Source organism: Oryctolagus cuniculus, chromosome 5 (assembly GCF_964237555.1).
Source record: "Oryctolagus cuniculus chromosome 5, mOryCun1.1, whole genome shotgun sequence".
In the NCBI taxonomy this organism is placed as follows: domain Eukaryota; kingdom Metazoa; phylum Chordata; class Mammalia; order Lagomorpha; family Leporidae; genus Oryctolagus; species Oryctolagus cuniculus.
Genome location: NC_091436.1, coordinates 25,314,296 through 25,331,982, shown reverse-complemented (window position 1 = coordinate 25,331,982; position 17,687 = coordinate 25,314,296). Strand labels below are relative to the sequence as shown.

Below are 17,687 nucleotides of genomic sequence, written 5' to 3'. Positions count from 1 at the left end.
GAAGCAGAGCCTTTGACAGGTGAACATGCCTAGTGAACATTGAAGATTAACTAGTTTTTAATGTAGTATTTGTTTTGTGATGATCTTCTATTGATGACAAGCAATATACCATTTGGGAGAGCTTATACACGGTTTCCCTTTAAATACATGTCTTTTTGAAAAATGTGAATTCAGTAAGAAAATGGGTTTTTAAATAGCATGTGACAGGGCCACATTAGGACTTCTGTATGCCCTAGGCATTTTGTATTTGTGAATTTCTTGTTCCTTTAGTGTGTGTATGTTTGTGCGCGTGTGCGTGCCTGCGTGCACATTGGTTTATGAATGCTCTGGTTAAAAGTAAATATGATATTCAACTATAAGAATTCTTTTGTTCTTGTGATTTTAAAAGAAATTAAAAGATTCTTATGAGTCCATAGAAGTGTCATTGTTCCTGGCATTGTGCCTACTGTACCTGATGCATTGATCCATCAGCCTTGGTATGTGTCATAGCAAAACTGATAGCATTAGTTCTTTATGGACCTTTGAGAAGTACTAATCTATTCCAACCCCTGAAGTTTACAAGAAGTAGTACTAAGGTTCACAAATGTGCAAGAACCCACCTGGAATCTCAGAGTAAGGAGGAATGCAACCAGAAGCCAGATCCCAGATGCCAGCGTGCATTAACCACACTTCTTGCTTCCTGAGGCTCTTCTGCAGCTTTGTTTCCTATTGCATCTGCTCCAGGGTCTTCATGTCATAATCAGATCAGGGGTCTCTTTCCCACTGCAGGCTTCTACTCAGGTGTGAGGACTATTCTGTGTGACCGTGACCCCTACTTCATGGATCCGCTGGGAAGGTAGACCTTTGCCATGGGATGCTGGCCAGCTCCATTGCAGAGCGTCACCCAAATCCCAGTAAGAAAAGCACAAAGGATACATCATCTGAGCATAGCTTCAGGCTCCCCTTTGTTGGACATAATCTTCTGAAGACAATTCCTCATAAAATGAGCAGCAATGGAGAAAAGAGTTTGGGATAGGATAACTACTTGTACCTTAGACCAGTAATTTCTGGGACAGGGTATATAGGGTTGATCTTCTTCTTGGAGTATCAATCTGTCACTTAAAAGTGAATCAAACATCAGTGAATCAGTTACTGGGGAATTGTTCTGTTGACAGCTCTCTGTACTGCGGAGAGCAGCCCAATACAACCCTTAAGAGTCCCCGCTGGTGGCAAGATTTCATCTCCTTCTTTCTTTATCCACAACAGATCCATATCTACCTGAGAATACCATGCTATTTGTGTTTGAGGAAATAGATCATTCTTGAGTCTTCTATAACTAGCATCATACTGCTAAAAGGTTTTGAGTTTTTATTAGCTATTTTATTGCTTATCACTACTAGATGATAATATGCCACAGGAAAGAACACATTTAGAGAATTTTTTTAACAAAAAGCTAAGACTTTTTTGTTTGTTCGCAGGTTGAACCGATAAATAGTTCTGGTCTTTTGGGAGACAGTGTAAGTGAGCCTCAGTAATTGCGCTCTTCGATAGAGCTGTTGACCCAAAGATTATTGAACTCCAATGTATTGTAAAAGTATAATTTTAATACCCCCAAAAGAACATTGGATTCGCAAGCAAATGGAACTTGTTCTGAATCCTTTCTCCAGATTGTGATGTTGGGCAAAGTAATTAACCTGAGTCTTTTTTTTTTTTTTTTTGCCTCTCTTACAGACTGACTGGAGTTAATAATACCCACTTAAGATGCTGTTTTGAATACTAGGTTATGTAAACAAATATTTATTGACTATATCCTATGTGCTAAGCTCTTTTCTAGGCATTTTCAAATGCTTTAGGGAACAAAGCCTAAGGTTACCATTCTTAACTGCAGCTGATGGTTTTAAGTGAAGGTGAATATTTCTCTCCTGGTTCTTAAGTCATTGAAGCAGAGTGTTGTCTGGGAATGGATTGGAACCAGATTTCTTTTACCTATAGTTCTGAAATATGTATCCCGCTTGATACTGCAGATTCTAAGTTGCAAATAAGCTGCTACAAGTTACTTAGGTATTTATTAGGACCTTTTTTATATTTTCACCACCTTTCAGTTCATAAAACATTACTTATTTGTTGGGCAAAATTTATATTTGCAATAACTACTTTGCACAATTACTTTTGTTAACATATAATCTATTAGTAACATAATTTGCATTATAAGTTTTTAGAGGGGTAATACATATTCTATAGTGCATGAAAATTCTGAAGTAAAAGCTGTTATCTTGATAAAGAAAAACCTCATATTTGCCACTGGCCAAACGTGCACATGTACAGCTAGCCACAAAAACATCTTTTGTCTGTGGTTATTTCCCTGATGGAACAAGTAGCTCCTTTTTAGTGGTGATGATGTCAGTGATAAAGTGATCTAGAAAGATCTTTCTTTCTCAAATTGATTTTCTGCCTGAAATCGTCCAAGTACATCCTAACCCTTCCAGATGTGACATTTGATAATCTGCAAGTAGGCTAGATAAAATAATGATAGCTAGAAATCTAAGCATATTCACATCATTTATTTGTACTTGTGTGAATTTCTAGAAAAAAATAGATGAGTTTCTATTCAGTCTGGAGCAATGAATAAAGAACTAATGTTTAGAAATTTCTTAATATTGAACCAAAAGTTGTATCACTATTATTTATAACCAATACAGGCTGTCACTGTCAGCATTGTCTTCAGTGTTAAGGTTTGATTTGCAAGCATTTTTCTTCTGTGTAAGAAAAACCTTATTGCTAGCTATATCTTTATATTTTACAAGATTGCACCATTATAACAAATTTTGTTGGCATCTCAAACTTGAAATTCCAAATCAATGTTATCTGAGGTAACTAGTTGTAATTTAATACCAGTAGGTCTTTAAAATGCATACTGTCTCTGTAGTAGCACACATGTACATTGTTGCATGGTTCCCTTCAAGGTTAATTATACTGTTTTAAAACAACAACAACAATAATAGAGGAGATAAAAAGACAAATATAAAGCTCCTCAACTAGGGAATCATTCATCTGACATTCTTGGAATGCCACACTCTAATTACTAATGTGTTAGCAGTTAGAAAAGTTATCTAGAAGAGGATATTGAGGCAAAAAAAAAGAAAAAGAAAATCACTGTCAATGTTTCTTACAAAGTCATGTCTCCATATACTTTTTTCTGTGAATGTAACCAAGAAGTTGGTCTAGAGATTTTTCACCTTGATATCTTCAACCTGTTTCACTAAAATACTTGTTAGAGTTTGAAAATCATATACAAACAATACAGCAATAGCAAGAAAAAGATTCTTCCATGGCTGTTAAAGAGGTACTGAAGAGAAGTCAGTCTGCCAGTGGGTTAGTTTTCAGTCCTGCCATCTTGGCATTCCTGAGAAAATCTTCAGACTTGGAAGGTAAACTTGTATCCTGACCCAGTTTTATCCAAGGAGCTGTTTGTGCCTCATATCTGCCCACCAACTTTCAACACCAAGAGTATGTGGATCTTTGAGGGGTTTAACCTTGATTTTGCTGCCTTCTATCCTTATGGATTGTGTAAAGTTTATCCCCATCCTGTCCATAGAGTAGCCACAGGGTCAGATAAACAAAGGAAATTTTTTTTACTGCAAACACCATGTGTAAATCCATGCACTACTGCTACAAGCTGGTGGAGACTTTCTGGAAGCTCACTTGGCACTGTTTCCTTACCTGCTGCTGCTATCCCATAATTTGGCAATACCAGGCACCTCAAAAAGTTAGTGGAAAATGTGTATTGTGAAAAATTCATGTGTGGATTTTAAATGTTCCTGCACCAAAGTACTTATGTGTGAGTTGCATTTTACATGAATTTTTGAAATTTTCTCCTATGTATCAAAAACCTTGAAATTGCCAGAGCCTTTGATTCTAAGAAAATAATTGTACATTCAAAGAGTTCTATAAAAGATGTTCGTCCTGACATTCCTACTAAATAAAAAATTCAAAATGCTCACAAGCAGAACCCGTTCAGTAACTTTTTGTACCTTTATAAAGTGGAGTTTTAAGCAGCTTTGGTCAGCACTGATGTTCTGGAAGAATTTCCAAAGTGGAATATCAGGATTTCTCATGCTACAATATTATGATAAAAATCTTCAGCAAAATTGCATGCACTATATGATCTTAACTATGTCCAAGTATAGGAACATGAAGGATAAAAGAGAGCAGATACCAAAATATTAGCAGTGGTTATTATTATCCCTTTCTCATGTTCCATTTTCCCCTGTATATTATTCTATATGTTTGAAATTTCCTGTCACAGATATAAGTTAAAAATTCAGGAGTTAAGATATAGTAGGAAAATATCGGGCACAGTTGCCGCACGGCACGTATTCATTTTCATTCTACCTCCTTAGCGAGCTACCTACTGCTTTCTGCTGTGGCTCTTTCCTGGAAATTGACACTGTTCTCCTGCTGGAGAGAAAACAACTTTAGAGCATCAGCGATAAGAATCTGTGTCACCTCGTCTCTGTTCTTTTTCAGCACACGACGGTTTTGCCCTTTATATTAATCGAGATGAGGACATCGCACCATCAGTATCCCAGCAGGCGCAGTGGACTCACCGCCATATGTACCTTCTCTGTTGGCTATATATTATGGTAAGGACCCTGCCTGCTGGGCTTTCGTATTGTATTAGATTTTGCACTGCTAAATTTGGGCACATATTTCATTATGGATATAATCACTAACAGATTCACACTGCGTGCCTCATTTGGTCCAAGACCTGGGCTTTGTCTTGTTTCCCCCAGATGCTTATATTTTTAGAAAGTATATGCCAAACCTCACACAACAGGAATTTGTTGAACAATCCCATGTAAGCAGTGGTTCTTCCAAGGCTACATTTTTCAACTCTTTTTCAAACTAAATGTTTTTCTTGGATACCAGTTTTATTGCTTAAGGGCTTTTTTTTTCTGCTTAGGATTTTTTTGTTGTTGTTGCTTTTGTTGGGGTTGGGAGAGTTGCAGCAAACACAAGTGAGAACAGAAGAGATGACCTCTTAAAGCCCTGACTTAAAAGGAAGCAAGCTCAAATGTGCCTTTTCCTGAATGTGTTTAAAATGTATTCCAGAACTAGCTATTATATCTAGAATGTGTTTACCTGTTTTATTCCTTAAATATTGGGGTAAATAAACCGCATGAATCTCTGGTCTGTTGGATGCAGTGAAGACACGAGTGGGAGCTGCCAAATGAATCTGATAAAGCAGTTTTTGCCTGGCGAGCTTGCTTCATGTCCATTTCAGTTCTTATCATGCTAACATCGACAATTTCTTATTTCTCTTTGTAATTCCAAGTCCTCTTTGATATATTAACACACACAAAGGAGGCCCCTCCTGCCAACATGTCTGCCTCTTGGGACATTTTTGTCCTGAGTCCTGGGTCACACTCCCCTCCTTTTAATCCTGAAGGAGTGGATAGCATTCTTTCAAACACCCCACAAGTGTATTTTATCCCATCAAAAGTCCAGGCCCAGTCTTCATGGAGCATTTTGCTCTGGGTGACCTAGAGATACAAAATAAAGGCCAGCAGAGAAGTTCACATACTAAAGGATCACATAAGGGGGCTAGCGCTGTGGCGCAGCAGCTTAAAGCCCTGGCCTTCAGTGCTGCCATCCCATATGGGCACCCGTTCGTGTCCTGGCTGCTCCACTTCCAATTAAGCTCTCCGCTACGGCCTGGGAAAGCAGTAGAAGTTGGCCAAAGTCCTTTGGACCCTGCACCTGCGTGGGAGACCCTGAAAAAGCTCCTGGCTCCTGGCTTCAGAGCAGCTCAACTCTGGATGTTGCAGCCATTTGGGGAGTGAGCCAGCAGATGAAAGACCTCTCTCTCTCTCTGTGGCGCTACCTCTCTCTATAACTCTTTCAAATAAATAAAATAAATCTTTACAAAAAAATCACATAAGACCTCAGATCTGGGCAGAAAGGGAACAGGCTGCCAGAAAGTCACAGCCTGTGTGTCTGGATCTACGTGAATACCCAGTGGACCCCAGGAGAAGCATGTGGTGAAGTTCACCACATCTGCTGTTACACTGCTAGTGAAAGTACATTGCTAAGATTGGGGAGAGTTTTTGACCCTATTGGTAAGTCTTAATGTCTTGTATGGAAGAGATGTAAAATGGTCAGGACTCACAGGGAAAACGTGACCACAATTGTATCTTAAAAATGGCCGTAAATGCTTTATTCAGATAAACTTGACATTTAAATGGCTGGTACCTCTCAGAAGAGTCAAGTAGGGAAGTCACATAATTATCCCAAGGATGCTTTGATGTATAAAACATTGCCTGAACCACCAACCTTTCATACCTCCGCCCCACCCCAAACACAGCCTCATTGCTTTGCTCTCGTATTTGCGTACCTCTGTGAAAGGGAAATTCTTCACTCTGGGTGTATTTCTGTGAATTCATATATATGCCATTAAATTACCTGCATCTTGTGGAGCCCCTGAGGGTACAGAAGCTGTGTGCTTTCCGATGGCCTTTGTTCCTCTGTGGTATAATCAGTGTACGTTCCGAAGAGATGCTTGGGAAATACCACATAGCTCTCATTAGAGACCCCCAAGATCCCTCATTAAAGTGAAGCATTACTCATGCTCGTCATGCCAAGTGAGGCTTGCCAGCTCCGCGTACTCCCTAAGCAAACCAGTACTTGTTTGGACATGTATTTGCATTAACCAGTGAATTCCCTCAGATTTGTCCTGAGAAAGCTTTCCTTTTCCTTTGGTGTTCTGCCCTAAGCGTTCATAGCTATGCCAAGAGCTAAACAGTGCCCAATGTCACGTCACATTATATAAATACCAGGATTTTCATTGTTACCAAGAAGGTACTGGCTTTTCCTCCCTTCCAGACTCTCTCAGGGCCAACATACCAGTGACAACAGCGAAAGCCTCAGGGCGTGAAAACTTCTGATAGCACACCAGTGCTGTAACGGACATTCCAGACCCTCCTGCCAAGATGAGGCAGAGTCTTCCTCCTCTCACGTGCGAGTCATAAAATAAGTAGGTCTCAACTACACTACTGAGGATGGTTGACCTGATGGATCCATACCTCTGGGGCTGCTGGCCTGGCTCTCTGTCTCCTTTGCTGACTGGTCCTCCAGTCTCACAAGTCTCCCTCCCACTGGAATCTACTCCCTTCGTGGGTTTGGACAGGGAGAGTTGAAATAGCAAGAGATATCTGCATTTTGCCTCATTAGCTGGAGCCCATTGCGGTCTCACTTTCAGTGGCTTCATTTTCCAGTGCTCCCCAAGCTTAGAACCTGGAGGCCATCCCAGCCCCCTTCCACCATGTTTCTTTCTCTTCTTGCCCAGATGTTTGGGACACAAACATTGGCCTGTCCATTTGTGGGAAGCTCTTACCTCCTTTCCTGAATGACACCCCGCTGTCACCACCACCCCTACATTCCTCTGCACCCTATTTATAGGATTTACATGATAAGCAAGAGGATCCATCCAGTTTCATGCTAAATGTAATGGGGTTGGGGGGAGACTTTCTGACAATGATTATCAGAAAGCATAACAAGTACCATTCTTGGGAGCCACACTCCATGCCAAGTGCTTTTCAAATATCGTCTTATATCATCCCTCTGACACAAGCCTTTGAGACAGGCATTATCTTGCCCATTTCATAGAGCAGGAAGCCAAATTTAAGACTTGCCCAGCGCAAGCTACTGGGCTGTTACCAGAACTGCAGTGCAAACCCAGGTCTGTGGCTCAGACCCTACATTATTAACCAGACCATCGTCTGCCTTTTCCTGTGTTCTGTAGACTGAAAAGTAACTCTGTGGATGAAGCTGCACCTATCACCTGAGCTCCTGGTTTCATTTTGAAAAAAATGCATCAGAAGCGGCCAAGTCTAGTGGTGTAGCCCACTTCCCAGGTTGAAATTCTAGCAGCTCCACTTAGCCTGTCTGGGCATTAGCTATTGGGATATAAAGTAGGGAGGAGGATGGTATGTACCTACAGGACAGTTGTCAAGGTTCAGTTATTGTGGTGGAGCCCCCTAAAAAATGCCTGGCTCGCAGCAGAGGTTTCTGTACCTGCTCTTATGCATCCTGACAAGCTCCTCCACAAACACTAGTGAGAGTGAGTACTCTCTTGTTTTTAAGGGCTTGAGAATTTCAATTACAACATCATGTGCTCCCTTTCTTCCTTTTACACATTCCATCCACTTATATACTCTTCACCTTAAAAATCAAAAATAGGCCAGTGCCGCGGCTCACTAGGCTAATCCTCCGCCTTGCGGCGCCGGCACACCGGGTTCTAGTCCCGGTCCGGGCACCGGATTCTGTCCCGGTTGCCCCTCTTCCAGGCCAGCTCTCTGCCATGGCCAGGGAGTGCAGTGGAGGATGGCCCAAGTGCTTGGGCCCCTGCATCCCATGGGAGACCAGGAGGAACACCTGGCTCCTGCCATCAGATCAGCGCGGTGCGCCCGGTGCATGTCTCTCTCTCTCACTGTCCACTCTGCCTGTCAAAAAAAAAAAAAATCAAAAACAACTCTAAAGGCTATGAAAATAGCACTGTTAATTGTTTCTTAAGTACAAAAGAACTACTAGGATATCTTGTAGAGGAGGCTAGGTAAAACGAGGCATTTTAGGATAGCGGGATCTTGACTGCTGTCACCCTCTAGTTGCCATGTTACACAAAATAAGACATGTTCACTTCAGTGGGTGCAGGCCTCCGAGGGCTGTGTCTGTTCCTTGCTGTCCCTTCCACACCAAAACACCTGGAATGCTTGCCTCCTTGCAGTGCTGCTTCTGGAATCACTGTTGGACTGCTTTTCAGTCTACAGGACACACGAACAGGAAAACACCCAGGCCCCACCCAGGCCCTAGGAAATTTACATTCCCTAGGAGTAAACTGTGTCTTCGGGGGTCCTGAGGAGTCTTCTTCCAACCCAAAGATGTTCCTCCCATGCATTCAGATCCCAAAATCTCAGCAACCGTGCATGACACCTGCTGACCACGCAACACAATACTCAGTCTGCAACAAGTAGGCATTAGTGAGGGGGAAGAAATGGGTGTGGGGAGTTTCTTCTTTACCTATACTGATATTTCTTACCATCTCTGTGCGCTTTAACACAAAGTTGTAATATCTGTTGTCTCAGGGCCCCAGTGATTTTAGATGAATTTCATATTCTGAATCTCATACACCAAATATGTTCATTACATAACTTTCCAACACAAAAAAATAAAGCAAAATCAATATGAAGTGGTATCTTTTTTTTTTTTATTTTTTTATTTTTTGACAGGCAGAGTGGACAGTGAGAGAGAGAGACAGAGAGAAAGGTCTTCCTTTGCCGTTGGTTCACCCTCCAATGGCCGCCGCGGCAGGCGCGCTGCGGCCGGCGCACCACGCTGATCCGATGGCAGGAGCCAGGAGCCAGGTGCTTTTCCTGGTCTCCCATGGGGTGCAGGGCCCAAGCACCTGGGCCATCCTCCACTGCACTCCCTGGCCAGAGCAGAGAGCTGGCGTGGAAGAGGGGCAACCGGGACAGAATCCGGCGCCCCGACCGGGACTAGAACCCGGTGTGCCGGCGCCGCTAGGCGGAGGATTAGCCTAGTGAGCCGCGGCGCAGGCCAGTGGTATCTTTTTTAATGCAGTCCTGAAGAGTCTCATATCAGAATTCTATTTCCCATCAAACTTGATTGTCTTTCCACTGTGCAATTATGGATTATTTTTTGTTTTCTTGTGAAACTTTTCTGTATTTTCCTGTTTTCTTTTTACAGAAAAAAGAGGAGACAGGAAAAGTTCTCAAGAATAGTGTAATCAGATTAATAAGTAATAGGAAGAAATTTTAGTCATGAATTAGTAGAATTCTTGCATAAAATTGTAACCATCTTTACGAAGAAAATGAAATTTTGAATCTCATTGGGTTCTGCCCATTTAATCAGATGCTTCTCTACCAGTTAAACAAATCTGGCCCCCATGCAATTGTTCAACTTGAACTTTTTTTTTTTTTTTTTTTTGACAGGCAGAGTTAGACAGTGTGAGAGAGAGAGAGAGACAGAAAGGTCTTCCTTTTTCCATTGGTTCATCCCCCAAGTGGCCACCACGGCCAGCGTGTTGCGGCCAGCGCACTGTGCCCATCTGAAGCCAGGGACCAGGTGCTTCCTCCTGGTCTCCCATGCGGGTGCAGGGCCCAAGGACCTGGGCCATCCTCCACTACCTTCCCGGGCCACAGCAGAGAGCTGGACTGGAAGAGGAGCAACTGGGACAGAATCCAGCGCCCCGGCTGGGACTAGAACCCTGGGTGCCAGCGCCGCAGGTGGAGGATTAGCCTAGTGAGCCACAGCGCCGGCCTCAACTTGAACTTTGACTCCACCATAATTGCATACCCTGTTGACTCTTACGTCTGTGATAGCATGTGGAAGTGTTCCTGCTTTTCTGGCCTTGAAGAATTGGCCAAGGCTGAAAAATAGTAAGATGATAAGTGCCTCACTTTCTTGTGGCTTACAAATGACAGCCAAAGGATTCTGCTCTGTTGCCCATCACTATAGCCTCCCCTGCTCTCTGCCATGTTCATTGTCTGCCCTCCTTCCCCAGTGTGGCTGCACAAAAGAGAGAAAGTCTTTGCTGTCTTGAGTTTGTGGATGGGGAAGGAAATGTGAGAGGTTCCAAGAGAATCCCTAGTAGATATGTTTGGAGTGAAGCTGGAAGCAGACTTGCTAACCTTCCTTATCCTGCTACCTGAGCAAGGAAAGGAGCCTTGCAAGGATGTGGCAAGGTGGGAGGAGGAGCAGTCACAGAGCAGCCTGTGATTCCCATCATTGTAAATGTCAAAGATGGATGAGTTTATTGCAGATCTGGTTTGACACAAAGGAAGGTTTGGCTTTGGGTTTTCTTGTCAGCCCACTCAGGAAAACCAATTCTGGGGCAGGGATTTCCCACCAGCAAGAAATTGTCAGGTGTGTGCCATGAGTAAGAGCCAGGGTGTGGAGAAGGTCAAGGTGGAGCCAGCCAGATCCCCCAAATCAGGAAACAGCATTGAAGAAGCCCTTCAGGGATGTCTGCACCTCATACCCTACATAAAGTGAGCCTCTGAACTACATCCTTCCAACACTGATCACTGAGAGGTTGGGGTTAGCTAGCCAGAGAAACACAGGAAGCCTCTTGTACAGTGAAGTCACAAGACATTCATTCTTCTCCCATTTTCCCTCCCAGAACCCTGAACAGAGAAGAGGCATCCCAGAATCTGTCCATATCTTCCCCTTCTGCTTTAAGGTACTGGAGTTGGTGGCAAAGTGAGGAAGCAAAACTCCCTCTCACTCAGGCCTCCAGCCATAAGCTGTGTGCTGGAGAGAAACAGAAGGTTAGTGTGTTGGAACAGAGCAACAGAAGAGTAAACAAGACTCCTGGAGTAGGAGAGGTCAGGTATGTCTTGGAGGACATTCAGAGTGACACTGGAGCCATTGGAAAATTGAAAAGAGAATTTAAAAAATATTAAAAATAAAAAAAAACAATTAGAATGATATGAGACACTTTTAAAGGATCACTATGGATTCTGTGTTGAGAATGGATTGAGGGCAAGAAGGGAACAGGGAGAAGAGATGGGAGGCCATAGAAGTGATCCGGGAGAGAGACAAAGGGGCATGGACCTCTGTGGTGGAATGTGCTGGTTGCATTGTGAATATATTTTGAAGGTAGAGTCTATAGGATTTCCTGACCAAATCTAACTTAAACCTCAGACTTAGCCCCTTGAATAAAGTGTAACTTTGGTATGAGAGGCAAAATAACACCCACTCACCCCCAAAGATAGCCACATCGTAATTCCCAGAACTTGTGACTGCATTACCTTATGGTCCACAGCAAAAGGAACTTTGTAGGCATGATGACGTCATGACATTCCCATAGTGGGGCCAGGGGGAGGGTGTTAGCCTCTATTATCAAGGTGGACCCAATCCAATTACACAAAAGCTGGATAGCCTTTTGCAGCTGTGGGCAGAGGAAGACATGACTATGGAAAAGCAGTATTAGAGAGGCAATGTGAAAAGTTCTCAGAACCACCATGGCTGGCTTTGAGGACAGAGGAAAGAGGCTATGAACCAAGGAGCATGGGTCACCTCTGGAAGCTGGAGAGGCAAGCAAGTCTCTTAGTCCATTTTGTGCTACTGTCACAGAATACCTGAGCCTGGGTAATTTATGCAGAATGAAAATTTGTATCTCACAGTTCTGCAGGTTACAAAATCCAAGGTCAAGGTGCCAGCAGGTTTACTGTCTGATGGGGGTCCTGTCCTTGCTTACAAGATGGCACCTTGAATGCTGCAGCTTCCAGAGGGCAGGAGCACTGTCCTCATATGACAGGCAGTGGAAGGGCAAATGGGGTGAACTCCTTCCATTAAACTCTTACATAAGGGCACTTAATGCCTTTCACAAAGGAAGAGAGGCATGGCCTCATCACCTCGTAAAGACCCCGCTGTTAATGCAGTAGCATTGGTGACACCTGCATTTTGGAGGGAGCATATTCAAACCATGGCAGCAAGGAAGCCCTTCACCCTCCAGAGCCTCCGGAGAGGAAGGCATCTCTGCGGGCACCTTGTTTTCACCCCCTGAGATCTGTTAGACTTCTGACCTGCAGGATTTTAAGGGAAATGTGTGCGGCTTTAAGCCAGGATGGTTGTGGTAATGTTTCCTGGCAGCATAGGAACACTAGTACACTTACTTGATCAGATCACATTATGTTTGCAGACCTTGTCTGGATGAAGATTGCATTCAGGCAGGATTGCCATGAGAATCAGAAAAGTTGGTGTAGACTGCCCACCACATGATTGGCACGCAAAACAGTACCGTCGTTGCTCTGTGTACACTAAGAATATGCAGTCCTTAGGGAGACCAAACTCAGCTCCTTTATGCATGCTTCTTCACTCACTAACCTGTTTGGCTTACTCTGGGGGACAGAAGTCTGATCATTGAAGTCACATCCTCCTATCTCATTCTCTTCTTCCTAAGGTCTCTCAGCAAATCAGTGTTCCTCTCCTCACCTCATTTCTACCATCTGCAAAATAGGAAAGAGTTGTAAAGACTAATGAGCACATAGGGATGCTCAGGAAATGGCGTCTCTCCCTCCTCCTAGGGAACAAAAATTGTGGATATCTAGAGAGTCGCTGTGACAAAAGCTGATTTTCTTCCTTTTCTTCTTTCTCACCATACCTATTTTATTTTCTTCTTATTCCGTCCTGAAGAAGTTTGGTCCCACTTGATGGGATTTGTCTCCTCACAGCCTATTAATGCTGGAGTTTTCTTATGGTTCATATATTAAGTTATTTCTGGAACACTGCTTCTCCCTTGAGAACTGAGAATGTCATTGCTTTCCCATTATACCAACCTGCTTATTTTTTGTTTTCTCATTGTACAAAAAGGAGAAGTCTCTCCAGACAGTTGAGAGCTTGACAGTTGAGAATGTGGCCTGCCCTTAGCCCCTCAGTGTGTCCATGTGGGTGATGGTCAAATCAATTTCTTAGATCTGAATCTAGAGATCAAAGGTGTATGTGTGGACTCTACTTCAATCCCTGGCCAGGACTTCTGTTTCATGGAGAAAACCAAAGACTTTGAAGAGAGATTCTTTTGAGCCCCCTGTATCCACCCTCACCTTGCCTCTGATGACGATGGAAGCAGAGTTTCTCCAACACTCCACAGGCTGTGCTCTGGCCCCAGCTCCTGGGATCCCATGCTTCATTCTCCTTTAACTGCAGCCTCACTCCTATATGCTTCCAACCAGTATTTGAACATCCTGTGGCTCTTGCTGTCACCTTTCAAAAATGTTCTAGGACCATCCCCTTGGTCATCCAGATGTTGCTTTATTCCCCTATTCACAGGTACATTGTCCACACTGCCTCCATTTATACCTTTAACAATCAGGGTAGCGCAGTGATTGAGAGAATGTATTCATGAGCAGGACTGAGCCTGAATTCTGCTTTTGCCATGTGACCTCTCTCTATCTTAACTTCCTCATCTGTAGGATGCAGCAATAATAGTACTCACTTCATAATATTATTGTGGTTATTAAAATGGTATTAATCTTTAGCATATGTAGTATGTTGGATAATATGTAGCATAGCACAGCTATTGCTAAGTTAGCACAAGGATACTTTAAAATGTTCATGGAAAATTGAGTTAAAAGTTTGGTGCTGACTGTTTTTCATAAATGAAAAATGCTTATTATGGAAAAGCTGCAAAAAAGAAGGGGGATTGCACTGTGGCACAGTGGTTAACACTTGGGACACCCACATACCATACTGGAGTGTCTCAGATGAAGTCCTGGCTCCTCTTTTTTTGATCCAAGTTTTTGTTAATGTGCCTGGGAGTCACTTGCCACCCACATTCCTGGGTTTGACCTGGGCCAGCCCTGATTGTTGCAGACATTTAGGGAGTGAACCAGTGTGTGGAAGATCTCTTTCCCTGCCTCTCCTTTTTCTCTTTATCACTCTACCTTTCAAATAAATAAATAAATAAAACTTTAAAAAAACTATGCATATATTTCAAAAATATTTTGCACCAAAATGAACTTAATTCCATCTTTTCAACAAACTTTCTGAAGTAGTATTATTGTTTTTGTTGACCCATGCCAATGTGGCTTCAACATGCCTTACTGTAGGAAGACTTATGCTGATGTCATCAGTGACTTCAATTTTCCTGAATTTGTGGAATACTTTATAGACCTCTTCCCAGCTGACATCCAGCAGGTTTTTTGGGCTTATTAATTTAGTTTTATTTATTTTAAAGGCAGAATGACAGAGAAAGAATCTTCCAGCCACTGGGTCACTCGCCAAATGTCTGCAACAGCAGGGACTGGGCTAGGCCAAAGCCAGAAGCCAAGAACTCCATCCAGGTCTCCCATGTGGGTGGCAGGAACCTAAGCACTTGAGCCGTCTGCTGCCTCACAGGGTGCATGTTAATAGGAAGCTAGATCAGAAGTGGAGGCGTAACTCCGCCCAGGTGGATGGGATGTGGATTGGAAGTGGAGGCGTGACTGTGCCCAGGTGGATGGATGTGGACATCCTAAGGGAGAGCTTCACCTGTGTGCCACAGTACTGCTACTCAGCAGCTTTGGTACTAAAACGCCCCCTACCTAAAACTCTTCGGTCACCTGACTTAAGGGATATAACAGTATCCCTATTTTTCTTGCAGTTCTCAAGGTTATCTTCCTTATGTTCATTTGCTGGCTTCTCCCACTCCAACCAAGCTTCCATGTTGGAGTTCTTCAGAGCTCGGTCCCCAGTCTGTGTCTGCACTACATCCTTCCCAGATCTCCAGCCCAGACCTCTCTTCTGAGCCTACCCCATATCCACCACCTCAGCGATTACAAAACGACCTCATACCATACCTGATTTCCTTGAGAAATCTTTTTTTGTTGTTGGCTAAATTTCTTTTTTTTTTATTTTTTTAACTTTTATTTAATGAATATAAATTTCCAAAGTACAGAATATTGATTACAATGGCTTCCCCCCATAACGTCCCTTCCACCCGCAACCCTCCCCTTTCCCACTCCCTCTCCCCTTCCATTCACATCAAGATTCATTTTCGTTTCTCTTTATATACAGAAGATCAGTTTAGCATACATTAAGTAAAGATTTCAACAGTTTGCTCCCACACAGAAACATAAAGTGAAAAATACTGTTTGAGTACTAGTTATAGCATTAAATCTCAATATACAGCACACTAAGGACAGAGATCCTACATGAGGAGTAAGTGCACAGTGACTCCTGTTGTGGACTTAACAAATTGACACTCTTGTTTATGGCCTCAGTAATCACCCTAGGCTCTTGTCATGAGTTGCCAAGGCTATGGAAGCCCCCTGAGTTCACTGACTCTGATCATATTTAGACAAGGCCATGGTCAAAGTGGAAGTTCTCTCCTCTCTTCAGAGAAAGGTACCTCCTTCTTTGATGACCTGTTCTTTCCACTGGGATCTCACTCGCGGAGATCTTTCATTTAGGTTTTTTTTCTCCCCAGAGTGTCTTGGCTTTCCATGCCTGAAATACTCTCATGGGCTTTTCAGCCGGATCCGCATGCCTTAAGGGCTGATTCTGAGGCCAGAGTGCTGTTTAGGACATCTGCCATTCTGTGAGTCTGCTGTGTATCTCACTTCCCATGTTGGATCGTTCTCTCCCTTTTTGATTCTATCAGCTAGTATTTGCAGACACTATTCTTGTTTATGTGATCCCTTTGGTTCTTAGTCCTATCATTATGATCAATTGTGAACAGAAATTGATCACTGGGACTAGTGAGATGGCATTGGTACATGCCACCTTGATGGGATTGAATTGGAGTCCCCTGGTATGTTTCTAACTCTACCATTTGGGGCAAGTCAGCTTGAGCATGTCCCGAATTGCACATCTCTTCCCTCTCTTATTCCCACTCTTATATTTAACAGCGATCACTTTTCAGTTAAGTTTCAGTACTTAAGAAGAATTGTGTATTGATTACAGTATTCAACCAAAAGTATTAAGTAGAACAAACAAAAAAAAATACTAAGAGGGATAACATATCAAGTTGCTCATCAACAGTCAGGGTGAGGGCTGATCAAGTCGCCGTTTTTCATAGTGTTCATTTCACTTTAACAGGTTTCCTTTTTGGTGCTCAGTGAGTTGTCACCTATCAGGGAGAACAAGTGGTATTTAAAACAAATATAGCAACGCCATTCCTTAATTCCAACAGTCCCTGCATGACAGAGCCCTGCTGACCTCTCTGGCTTCCTCCTCTTCCTTGCCTTTCTTGTTGCTGACTAGCTCTGGCCATGATAACCTTCTCTTTGTGAAAAACAACAACCTCCTTCCAACCCCAAAGCTTTCACCTCCCCAGTGCCACCACCCAGCCCCACCTCTCCACCCACTGTGTCTTCTACCACTGGTAATTCCAGATCATACTCATCTTGGTGGCCTCAACTTAAATACCTCTTTCTCAGAGCGAGTTTTCTGATTTTGTGTCTCCATGGTTCACTACTGTAAGCCCCTTTCATTTCTGCCAGGAGGCTTCAAAATTACTTATATTTTTTGGTTAATTACTTTTTTCCAAGTCTGCCTCCCACATCCCTTCCCCTCACTCTCTAGAATGAGAAGTCAGAACCTGAAATTATCTTAAATGAAATAAAGACCACATCCGTGTCTACAGTGTTCAAAGGGATAATCCAAACACATTTTATTCAGACAGTACATCAATCAAAATGTCAGAGAAAATATTCTTTAGATTGCTTAATAAGGAAAATTTTGATTGAGTTTTCAATGCAAGTGAACTAGGAAAACTGAATGTGTACACACACATACACACACACATGCCTCATATACTTAGCTCAATAGTAACCATATACAGTGTATAAATTTCCCTGCTGTCCATTTCTCTAAGATTGGATTTCACCTTTATTGTCTGTTCTCCCACCTGCCTGATTGATTTAAACTGCCAACTGAAGCTGATAGAACTTGTAGGAGAAACCTTGCAGATTGTGCTTCTGGCCAGAGAGAAAACCTATATGGCAGGTGACCCAGTTCAAACAATGAAACCATCTTTCATAGAGGAAAAACTCATTTACTTGCAAAAGTCTAGCCTCTCAGTTTCCCTAAGGTAGCCTTCTCAGTGCCTTTAAGAGTCTGAGAGTGTGTTGAAGGCTCAGAGTATATTCTGTGGTAGGCTGCCTGGGAGGGTTTATGTGTCCATCACAGTGGGAAACCCAGTCCTGCCC

The 17,687-nt window shown here is 42.9% G+C and overlaps 1 protein-coding gene across 4 annotated transcripts in view; it reads left to right on the top strand.

Moving 5' to 3' along the window:
* Positions 1-17,687, top strand: part of AIG1 (androgen induced 1) — a 356,709-nt gene that overhangs the window by 255,759 nt on the left and 83,263 nt on the right. For 2 of the 4 annotated variants that reach the window (XM_070073475.1, XM_002714854.5), the window contains exon 4: positions 4,507-4,622. The exons of the other annotated variants lie outside the window; for them this stretch is intronic. In XM_070073475.1, coding sequence (XP_069929576.1) covers positions 4,507-4,622 — 116 coding nt within the window. The remainder of the gene's footprint in view (positions 1-4,506; positions 4,623-17,687) is intronic. 4 annotated transcript variants of the gene reach the window in all.